This window comes from Psammomys obesus, unplaced genomic scaffold (genome assembly GCF_907164565.1).
Source record: "Psammomys obesus unplaced genomic scaffold, mPsaObe1.curated_primary_1811, whole genome shotgun sequence".
NCBI lineage: Eukaryota > Metazoa > Chordata > Mammalia > Rodentia > Muridae > Psammomys > Psammomys obesus.
This window is the reverse complement of record NW_026585797.1, coordinates 27825066-27837293: the sequence shown is the minus strand read 5'-3', so window position 1 is coordinate 27837293 and position 12228 is coordinate 27825066. Positions and strand designations below refer to the sequence as shown.

The 12228-nt window shown below is 37.8% G+C and overlaps 1 protein-coding gene across 1 annotated transcript in view; it reads left to right on the top strand.

Moving 5' to 3' along the window:
- The window catches only part of Clvs2 (clavesin 2), a 91096-nt gene that overhangs the window by 62468 nt on the left and 16400 nt on the right, over positions 1–12228 (top strand). The window contains exon 4 of the mRNA XM_055599475.1: positions 10223–10333. Within this exon, the coding sequence (XP_055455450.1) occupies positions 10223–10333 (111 nt within the window). The remainder of the gene's footprint in view (positions 1–10222; positions 10334–12228) is intronic.

Below are 12228 nucleotides of genomic sequence, written 5' to 3'. Positions count from 1 at the left end.
GTCTAATATATATATATATATATATATATATATATATATATTAGACATATAATATAGAATAATCATACTGAAATCTGTACACTTAAAGAAGCTAAGCAAGAAGGACGACCCTGGATAAGATGCTCAATCCTCATTCAGAAAGGCAAATGGGATAGACATCTGAAGAAGGTGAAAATAACAAACAATACAGGAGCCTACCATAGAGGGTCTCTGAAAGACTCTACCCAGCAGGGTATTAAAGCAGATGCTGAGACTCATAGCCAAACATTGGGAAGAGTGCAGGGAATCTTGTGAAAGAAGCAGGAGATAGAAAAACCTGGAAGCCGCTGCACACAGGTAGTCCATGGTAGCTCAGTCTCCAAATGGGCTCCCTAGTAAGGGGAACAGGGACTGTCTATGAACTCAGTGGCTGGCTTTTTATTAACCTCCCTCTGAGGGGAGAACAGCCTTACTAGGCCACAGAGGAAGACTATGAAAGACAGTCCTGTTGAGATTTGATAGGCTAGAGTCAGATGGAAGGAAAGGAGGTCCTCTGCTATCAGTGGACTGTGGAAGGGGCATGGGAGGAGATGAGGGAAGGAGGGAAGGCATGTTTGGGAGGGGATGAGGGTGAGGCTACAGCTGGGATACAAAGTGAATAAATTTTAATAAGTAAAAAAGTATATTAAAAATAAGGGTTTTTTTATTTATACATATACAACGTTCTGCCTGCATGTATACCTGCAGGTTAGAAGAGGGCACCAGATCTCATCATAGATTATTGTGAGCCACCATGTGGTTGTTGGGAATTGAACTCAGGACCTCTAGAACAGCAGCCAGTGATCTTAACCTCTGAGCCATCTCTCCAACACCAGTTATTTTCTTATAATTCTTCATAAGAAAGAACATGAGGGCACGTGAAGGATAGGCCTTTTAAGTTTCTTTCAAGAGTATTTTATATCCACATGTCTTTAATAGATATGACAATTCCTATTTTCTGAACACCATTAACATTGTTTGGTCATTCAGAACAATATTGCCTCTAGTTTCACATGTGCTAGGTAAATCAAGAGTATCCCGGAATATCCATTTATGGAGATTTGTCTGTTTTTATTGTCATTCATTTTATTGTCATTCAGTTTTTCTGGGACATTTTTTTTTATGTGACTCCCCTTTTGGGAAGTGTGGATGGAACCAGCAGTTCTGGGCACACATTATTTAAAGCAGGGGCCCTGAGCCATTATCGACACTAGGGTAAGAGTACTGCATTCTTGTTGATATGTGGATGGGGGCTCTGAGTCTCAGAAAGAGGCTGGCTTAGCAACCTGTACGTGTGACATTTGTTAAAAGGTGAACAGTTTTAGTGTAAGTTCTCTCCGTCTGTTAGATCTTACTGAACTTGATACCTAGTGGATTGTGAGAACATATGAGAATAGCTTCTGTGATGTTTCTAAGGCATTCCCTCAATATCTGATTGCCTCAGGCACATATGGGCAGTCAAAGACAGAAATGAGTCTGTGCTTCACGTGGAGGCTGGCGGTTGTGATTTTCTTCAGTGTGTAATCAGTCTTCCTTGACAGAGGAACAGCTGAGAGAATGCCACACCCGTTTCGCACAGAAAGAGAAGCTTTCTGCCCACTCAGTTACTGGATGACTCAGTGTGTTGCAAGTGAGCTGTTTGCAGTGGCTCTATTTCAGGAAATAGTGTATTTAATTATTGGAATTTACAAGCCAAGAACGGCACATATTATATATATATATATATATATATATATATATATATATATATATATATTCAAAATACAGCAAGAGAAAGGAAAATACAAGCAGTAACAATATGGGCATTTTTCCCCATAAGTAATGAATGTATCACTCTTATTAAAAAGAGATAATTTAGCGGTCAAAGGTGAGAAATTTAAATAACTCTACTAACAGTATTTTTCACATTTAGAAAACCCAATAAAAATTGGACATGGTAGCTGCATTATGATACAGTAATGACAGGAACATGGAAAGACTCCCCTTTTAACATGGTTAGGTAGAAATCATGTGCAGTCTTGGAGAAGAGGAATGTCATGGCATGATGGCATGTTCTTCTTTAGCCCTGTAAGTTTCCTGAGCTAGATCATCTCTGACAATAGTCATGGGCTGATTGATCTGAGAATATTCTTCCTAGTTCCCTTGAATGACATCTTAAAAACTGATCTTGTCCAAACAATGAATGTTGATTGTAGAGTTATCAAGAAAATGTGGCCAAATCCCTCTGCCTTCCAAATGTTGTGAGATGCTCGGTCTCCCTATGGTATATGTCCGTGACAATTTGAAGGGTAGCATTCTCCCAGGGAATTCACTGTTATGAGCAGTTAGCTAGTAGTGTACAGTGGGAAAATACATCTCTCCACCGTTTCTTTCTGAGGCCTTTTTATGCAATCTGTCTTTCAGGCAGCACTATTAGGTTATAGCATCATCCCTAATTAATTTGATAAAAAGATTCCTCAAATGGAACTGAAAAAAAAAAGCTAGACTATTTCTGTTACTCTGTAGTAACTGACTTCCAAGGAAGAAGAGTGGCAAGGGGAAAGAATATTTTTCTATGAGCCATGGTTTCACGAAGTCTTTCATAACCAAGTATCAATGAACACAGCATGGAAGAATGAGAACTTGCTATTGTTTGCTACTGCTGTATTTTGAGACATAGTTTCACTGTGAAGCTCTGAATGGGATCCAGCTGCTGATAATCATCCTGCCTCACTCATTTTTGAACTGGGTTTGCAGGTATGCATCAACATGGTCAATAGAAATGACAATTTTTTTTTAATGTCAGAAGTGATGAGTATATATGTGTGTGTGTGTATGTATGTATAGTAATTCTACAACCACTCTAAAGAGAAATACATACTGATATTTGTTATGACAAAAAATACAAACAATAGCTGACACTTTGTTCTTAAACAAATATGTGGTTAACTATACAGATGCAAACCTTGAAAATCAGTGTTCTGATTCTAACCTGAAGCTCAAATGTTTTCTACATGTTTGTGTAAATTTAGGTTAAGGTTTAAACAGCTGGTGAGGCAAAATCATTTCAAAACACATTGATATTTCAAAAATTAGATTACCAAAAAAAGAATTTTACTTAGAAAGTTACATAAAAACCAAAAAATCAAGTCACTCTTTTCTTAACAATTCTATAATGATCCATTGGAGTAAATCCATATTGCTTTCTTAAAACACTTAAGACACAGTTTTTAGACGAATGATGAGAATGTAAGTATGTGGTTTGCATACATTTTGTTTCAAGGGTTAGTACTGGAGAAAAAGACTCTCTATATGCATATTTTGAAATACTTTGCCACTTATCTTTGAAGGTTGACTTGATTCTTGTAAAAAGAATTGACTCTCCATTTTGTCTTATGTAGGCATTATTTCTTCTTCTCTGTAATAAACTACCAAGTGTAAAAAATCACATATTTATAGAATATGTGATTCATTATTTCCCATACATATTAGAGAAGTTTCTTTACTTTTTATTGAGACATTGTTTCTATACAATTTGCATCTAACCAAGTTCATTATTTGTCTGCTTGGATACCACAATCTGTTAAAGAGAAGTTAGTAATTACAAGAAAGGAGATGAGGAGTCCTGAAATTTGCAGGTAAATGGTGGGATCTGGAAAAGATCATCCTGAGTGAGCTATCCCAGAAGAAGAAAGATGCACACAGTATATACTCACTCATATAGACATATAATATAAGATAAACCTACTAAAATCTGTACACCTAAAGAAACTAATTAAGAGGGAGGGCTCTTGCTAAAATGCTCAATCCCTATCCAGAAAGGCAAAGAGGATGGACATCAGAAGAAGGAGAAAAGAGGGAACAAGTCAGGAGCCTGACACAGAGGACCTCTGAAAGGCTCTGCCCTGCAGACTATCAATGCAGATGCTGAGATTTATGGGACACCTTTGGGCAGAGTGCAGGGAATCTTAGGAAAGAAGTGGGAAACAATAAGATCCAGAGAGGACAGGAACTCCACAAGGAGAGCAACAGAACCAAAAAATCTGCGCACAGGGGTCTTTCCTGAGACTGCTATTCCAACCAAGGACTATACATGGAGATAACCTAAGAGCCCTGCACAGATGTAGCCCATGGCAGTTCAGTATCCAAGTGGGTTCCATTGTAATTGGAACAGGGACTGTCTCTGACATGAACTAATTGGCCTGCTCTTTAATTACCTCCCCCTGAGGGGGAAGCAGCATTACCAGGCCACAGAAGAGGACAATGCAGCCACTCCTGATGAGACCTAATTGACTAGGATCAGAAGGAAGAAAAAGAAGTCCTCCCCTATCAGTGGACTTGGGAGGGGCATGCATACAGAGGGTGGAGGAAGGGAGGGATTGGGACGGGAGGAGGGAGGGAACCACGGGGGGGCGGGGGATACAAAGTGAATAAAGTGTAATTAATAAAGAAAAAAAAGAGTACAAGTGTAAGGTAAATCCTCATATATGTGTCTTGTAAAGATTGATCCCTTTGCTTCACGCCCTGTTCTTTGCATCCATTAAAGTATGGTCATTACTGTTTATAAGACTGGCACAGAAAAAGACATTCTTCTTAGCTGGAAATTGAATAGTTTCTTGGTGACCTCTCCCCAGTTTGGCAGAACACACAGAAAATGGAATGTTTTTGCTGAGATACTTGCTTTTGTCACTGAAGTGAGTGAATATCCTGTAGGAACTCTGTCCAGAAACAATGACGGAAATGTAAGACTGCATATGTGTATTCTGCTTCTTTCCCATTCCAGACATTGAGAGTGGGGGTTAGGGTTTTGAACAGTATCCAGCTTGACTTCTTTTCGGGATCTGACATTTCAGCAGATGAGATACAAATACTTAGTACAAACTATTAAAGGTGGGTGTAATACCATCATACAATTCTGAGATGATATTCCCAGAAGACGTATTAAGGGAAACACTATGGTTAGCGTGCCAAAGCACAGCAACTGTAGTAGGTTTGAACACAGTGGAAGAAGACTTAACAGAGAGGCTGGGACAGCACCAGCTGTACCAGTTGCTGCAGCAATCATTTGTACTTCTGCACTATGGCACAGATAGTAATACTGTGCTTGCCGCATATCCATGGGCTATTACAAAAAACTATTACCACAGTTCCAAGCTTCCATATAGAGTTCTGCGTCCTCTGTACAAAGCTTAACTGAATAATACTGGAAACTTAGACTAAGATGCTTGTAGTAGACCTCTTGTGGTTGAATGGTTCTTACCATTCATAATGCATAAGTGGCATTTTAAATAGCATCTGTAAATAGTCAAAACTAGTAGGAAAACATAACAAAAGGGTCATAAAGGAATGATACAATGATTTGTATCCTAGTAAAATTTTAAGAGTAGATTTATGAACGAGGCCCATTAGTGCATACAGTAATCCCAACTATGTGGAAGGCTGATGCAAGAGTATTAGTTCAAAGTCTGCTTGGATTAGAGTGAGTTCAAGGTCATCTAGATGAACTTTGTTTCAAAATTAAAAAAAAAATAATAGCAATGAATCTGAGAGACAACAAGGTGGCAAGGTATGTCGAAGTGTTATAGAAAAGAAAAAAAAGGGATTGTTTGTTTGTTTGTTTGTTTGTGACAGGGTTTCTCTGCTTAGCCTTGGCTTTCCTGATCTCACTTTATAGACCAGGCTGGCCTTGAGAGGGAAATGTTGTAATTCTATTTTAATTTAAAAAAAAGTTAGGAAAAAAAAGGTCCCCAGGGAAGTAGGTCAGTGATAGAATGTTTGCCTAACTGGTGCGATTCTGTAGTTCAGTTCTCAGGTCTGTAAGAAATAAAGTAGATTTGTAGTATGGCAAGTGAAATCCCTGGGTACTGATTGCTACAGCTTACAATTACATGTGTGCCCCTGTGGTGCACCCAGTGTTTGAAATACTTTGACTTCTCTCAAAAACATGCAAAGAAGACAGAAAAAAAGGAGGAAACATGACATGTTAATTATGAATGAGCAAATTACAAATACAAGTTTTACCTAGTAAAGACACTTTTTAAAAGTATGTATTTGGCTCAGAAACCCTATTCAGTCACCATTTATGAACTGGTTCCAGAACTATGAATTTTATTTTTACATGGTGGTGCTTTTTTCTCTCATTTATAGCTTAAAAACTACACCCTGACTATGTCAGAAATTATGCTATCCTTTCCCATTTGGCAATATTACCAATAATATTATTATCACAGTTTTTATATTCTAGAAAATTAATTTACAAATTTGAATAACATGCTAATAGTTCAAAATCTCTATCTGAGGCACACATTATTATGAGAAAAAATATGAGCAATTTGTGAGCAATTTGCTGGTATGCACATGGATTAGGTGTACGTCCCTCTTGTACACAAAGTCTGGAGAGCTGGATAAAAACCAGAGGCTTTGCTTTTGACCCGCCCTCATCTTGTAATTGTTTGCAATAATGTGTGCTTTGGAGGGAAGCCACACTTTATGCAGGAGTTAACTCCAAATCCATCTTTTCCCAAACAGGGCTATTTGCTCGAGTGTCATCTCGGCACAGCCTTTGAGAAATATTGGTGTGTGGGGAGTGTTGGTGGGCTCATTCTCTGTTCTCTACATTGAGGCAAGGTATCTACAGCACTGAGGCAATACATGCCGTTCATCAGGCACCAAGTGCTTTGCTGAACAACACAGAAACGAAAAATGCATGGGAATCTCTTGGAAGGTAGAACTCACATCCATTTTCTTGATCCTATCTATCTTGGCCACATTCTCCCTTATTACTGGACATTTCTTATATTCCTGTTTGCAAGGTAGAGCTGTGAATTAGGTAGAGCTAATGATAGGCGCCTTGTATGTTAGCTTGTATTCTGTAGTGCTATTCTGGGCCAAAAGACTGCCTTTATGACACTTATAAAGCATTTTCAGAAATGCCTTTCTTTTTATAAAGTGCACTGGATAGTGAGTGTGGTTCTATCAAGTTCTACATGATAGAAAGTTGAAATTAGCATTTCTCTTAAGTGTTGTTCCTTACAGAAAATAAAATGTGGTTTAGAAAAGGCAGATTATTTAAACAGTTTAGTTAGGCAGTAAGCATGAGAGTGTATTTCATTTGATGAGATTTGCCTATCTGTGTTCTGGGACACATTTGCAAAGGAAAGTGAATACAAACATGAATATGGCATGGTTGGGCTCAGTTTCATGCACAAAGCAGACACCTTCCTGATGAGTTCAAGAAAAAGTACATTTATTCATAGGTTTCAAGCTCTTAATGTTTAATGAGAAAAAAAAGCAAAAACAGAAGGAATGGAGGATCGCTACAAAGCTCTGGGTTCTGCTGTGATCATATTTATTGTTGTTGCTTGTAGGCCTCTTGTCTTCTAAACGTTTTCTACAAAGGGAAAGGAGGGTCTAGGTCCTAACTGCTTCAGTGGGATGTGCTTTCACATGGTGAAAGCAAGCGCGTGACTAGATGTGGGACTCTTCTGGATGCTGTGTCCCGAAAGAAAGCCTCAGGTGACCAGGAAACCATCAAGGAATTTGCCCTAACATTTCTATATCTGGTAGAAAAGCAACAACGTCAATATTAGTATTGATGATGTTAGTAACCTTCTCAATTGCCCAGCATCATAATTATTTCAAGAGTGTCTGAAATTTGAATGTCTGATGGAGTCAGAGAAAGCTCAGCATGAGAAATTAATTTAAAGCCACATGACATAGCTAGTATCTTATACCTGGTAGAAACTGAAGCACATGTTGTCTGGATAAAGGCATCTCCAAGCCAGCCTCTAGATGCTTTATAATTAATGTAACCAAACTTGACTTCACCATAAACAGGATGAGAAAAATCATTAGAGACAGCAGGCAATTTACACTCTCAAGACCTTGAAAATATGGTATTGTGCTCAAAGCTTTATTATTAATGATGAAAATAACCATTATGAACAGAGACTAAGAATCTAGAAAATAAAGTTTGTATGTGAATCTATTTTATTTCTACTAGATTTGTAAAATTAGAAGGTTGCACTATACCAGCTAAACAAAAATAACTGGAATTGGCACATTGTCCTGGGGGAAGAAGGAGTGTAAATTGATTCAGTTGCTCTTGCTGGTTTTGTAAACTTGAACATGCACTCTGGGAAGCAGTAGCAATGTTGAGAAAACTGCATTCCTACACCCTTGAATGGGCATGTGAAGGAGGCCTTGAGAGCTGCTATGTGGGCCGTGGCAGACACAAAAAATTGTGAAAAACAATGTGCATAGATGAGAAAAAGATAGGTCAATTCCCAAAAACCATAACATACTCATAATATTCATTGTTGATACCAGATTACAGTGACATTGAATATATGCAGCCACCCACAAATGCAGTGAACCTCAGAAATGATGCTATGTGGCAGCAGATCATATAATACATATAGAATATATATTACATAGATGATATATGTATATATAGGGTAACATATATGCTACGTGATAACACACACATTAAAAACTGCTTAGTGTCTTACACTGGTACATGTTTTGGATCAGAAAAATCTTACTCAAGAGAACCTTTAAATTTAAAAAAAATACAGTAGATTTCTCCTCACTGGGACCCTCGTTTTTTATTTGCCCTTACTCATGTTCTGAAGAAGACAGGAAAATGCCAGCTACTTATGGTACTACTTGAAAGACAAGTCTAGTTAGAGGAGTTTATTTTGTTCCTTTTATTCATCTGTTTATGAGGGCAATGAAGCTTATTCTTGTGGAGTTTTGAAGTAGCAGAAGGTAGATGAATCAGGTTGTTTGGAAGAGGTCTCAGCACATTCATGTGAAGGCTGTCAGTCATCTGGCTTGGGTAATCTTCTTTGCTATGCAGTAAACCACAGGTGCATCTTCTTTGTCACCGGTAGGCAGAGCACACCTCATTTTAGCACTCTGTCCTCACACTCACCCCAGGTAAGTTTTGGTGAAGAGGAAGTAGCTCTTACCGGAGGCACACCTACCTCCCTTGCAGTGAGTTCAGAGCATCTTTTACACTCATTTAACCTACTGAATGTATCCTGAAGTTTCCTGTACCACAACCCTAGGTTTTCATTTGCTTAAGTGTGATTTCTTTTTAATAGTCGAAATAAGGAATGGTGAATGTTTACAATAAAGTTTAGAAATAAAATGTACAGAATAAGGTATGCTTTTAATGTATCCCAATTTGCATTTTAATTTAATTTTTAAATTTTAGTGTGAAGAGAAGTACAAGCTACTTTGTACTTCTGGACATAAAAGACCACCTTTGCTTATTTCTTTCTTCCATGTTAGTTCCCAGATTTGAACTCAGGCTGTCAGGTGCCCTTACCCACACCCTCTCTTTCTGAGTTATTTATTTATTTATCATAGGTTTGGGGATAGGTGGGTTCATCAGAGTCTACTTGGAGGTCAGAGGACAACCTGCAGGTTTTCTTCTTATACTATATGGGTCGCAGGAATTGAACTCAGATATTGAAGCTTAGCAGTAAGCATCTTTACACTGGAGCCATCTCACTGGCCCTTATATATAAAGTCTCATTCCCACTACAGATGATTGCACTAAAAGTTAATTAAATATTTTAATTTAAAATATTTTATTATAAATTTAAGTAACTAAATAAAACATCTATTCTATATAAGTCCAGTATTCGGTACTTCTTTCTAATCTGTTTATTGTGCTTCTGTGATGGTAATAACTGTTAGAATTTAGCAGGCTTATAATACAGAGTCTGAAAAATGCTGAAGTTCTTTTCAGCAACCTTCTCTTTGGAAGAGTTTGCTTTACTACACATTATTGTCATTTCTTCTCCTCCTTCTCCTCCTCCTCCTCCTCCTCCTCCTCCTCCTCCTCCTCCTTCTCATTCTTCTCCTCCTCTTTCCCTCTTTCTTCTCCTCTTCCTTCGCCTCATCCTACTTCTTCTTATCTGAGACAGGATTTCTTTTTGTAAAACCTTGGCCGTTTTGAAATTGCTTTGTAGACAGGCTGGCCTCGAACTCACAGATATCTGCCTGCCTCTGCATCCCTCAGAACTGGGATTAGAGGTGTGTGCCACTGTGCCCAGCTTGTTTAATTTCTTAAGAGAGTCATACTCTGGCAAGCCGTGGCCCCCTTCTTTCTTTAGTATATAGATTATACACAGTTGAATGACATGCAATATTCCCTGAACCACCCAGTGTAGAAAAGCCTGTCCTAACGCCTATACCTTTCTCATTGCTCTAGGACAGCTTCCCTGCAAGATTCGGAGGAATACATTTTGTCAATCAACCTTGGTATATCCATGCCCTGTACACTGTGATCCGACCATTCCTGAAGGAGAAGACTCGGAAAAGGGTAACTTTTGCTTCTGTGTTTTAAATTCTGATCTCTGTCCCCAATCCCCATTCAATGAGTTGCGATGTATACCTCGATTGTTTAATGTCAACCATGATAAAATATCCTTAATCTTGTCAGCTTAATACTCAGCATAGAGACATTTTCAGAGAGCTTATAAACTCTCTAAATTCACTAATAGTGCATGAATGAAACATTTGAAAACAAGTTTTCCTCCTTTCTCACCAGACAATGAAATACTAGTAGTACCTTCATTCATATAATAGTCTCACTATAAACCTTAAAAAAAAAATATGCTATGTTGTCCCATCATTGTTGGTACTCTTAATTTCAAGTGAGGTCTAAACATAAGTCGTTATACAATTTACTGACAAATTAGAGCTTGGTATTTCATAATATTTACTGAAATGAAGCAAATTTTGTAGAATTTGGTATATTTGTGCAGTGACAGTCATAATCAATCAGATATTTTTATAATAATGTTGATGTGTTGAAGTTTTAACATTTCTTTATCTAACATGTTATGTAAATTTGCCTGAGATTGAGTTTTATCACACAAGGGTGGGGATCAACATACATGAAAGAAAAACATAAGTTGCCTGGAACTATAATAATTATTTAAAACATTCTATACTAGCACCACAGTGCTTGGTAAATTGAATAGACATTTTTATTGAGAATAGAATTTCAAAACGTATTTAATTGTAAATTATTTCATTTATTCATTTAAGAGTCTGTAAAACACATTTAAAATACTGTTCAACTACTTACTTACATATATATATATACATTGTATATACAATGTGAACAAGTCAAATGAGAGCAAACATATGCATCTTCTTTAAAATTGGTGTTTCTTTGTGGTAAAACCACTTTAAATCTTCTTTCTTATAGCTTATACATACAGTGAACTATCATCTGGAGTCATCATATCTATATTTTTTATCTAACTGTAACTCGGATAACTTGTATTCACAGACCAACCTATTCCTAGCTCTTCTTTGCCAGCCTTTGATTTCTGATTTTATGCTGAACTCTGAGAAGTAAATTTAGTAAACATGCTTTCCTATTTCCGAGCCGAGAAAGGAAGTCTGAGAATGGATATGTAGCTTGTTTCCTCATAGATGCAGCTGGGAAGTTGTGGAGCCAGTATTTGCCCTCGCAGCCTCCAGTTCTATTTACCTCTGTGTGCTAATCACCATCAGTTAGTGATGCTGTAAAGTATACTCACTCTTACACCTATGTGCACAGCAATAGCGATGTGAATGTCAGTGATTACGCATTTCATGTCTTCCAGTCCCGCAAAGTCCTCATTCCTAGCGTGAAAGAGCAGCAATTATGTGTTTACATCAAGGGCTAGTGAGCAGAGGGCTGGCTGTGTGGATTTGTTAAAATTATTGCAGTAGTTCAGGAGGAAGAACTCTACAGTCCACTGTGATTTATACCTAGTTGTTTCTGCCATTTGGCATGAAATTATGCATATTGCTGAGTTCAAAAGTACATTGAAGTGCTTCACAAATGTACCTTCAGGCTTTGTTTCATTAAGCGATAATCAGGCGATCCAAAACATCTGCCGGGGGCTTTAGCACAAATTGCACTTGTGTGAGTTCCGTCTTGCCACGTGCTGTTCTCAGTGCAATATATGTGTTTCATTTAATACTTACAATACTTTAGGGTGTGTCATCCTTTTTGTCCTTGTTTTTATATGTTGGGAAGGAGACTTGGAAGGATAACCAATTCGCTGTGTATTGCTCTTAGTAGATGGAAGAGCTAGAGGTTCCGTCTGAAATGACAGAAAATTTCCCAGAGAGGGAAGAGCAACGGCACAAGTCTTAGGTCAGCACATGTCTAAGATATTGAACATAAACAAAGAGAGCCGAAAATGTGGAAAATGG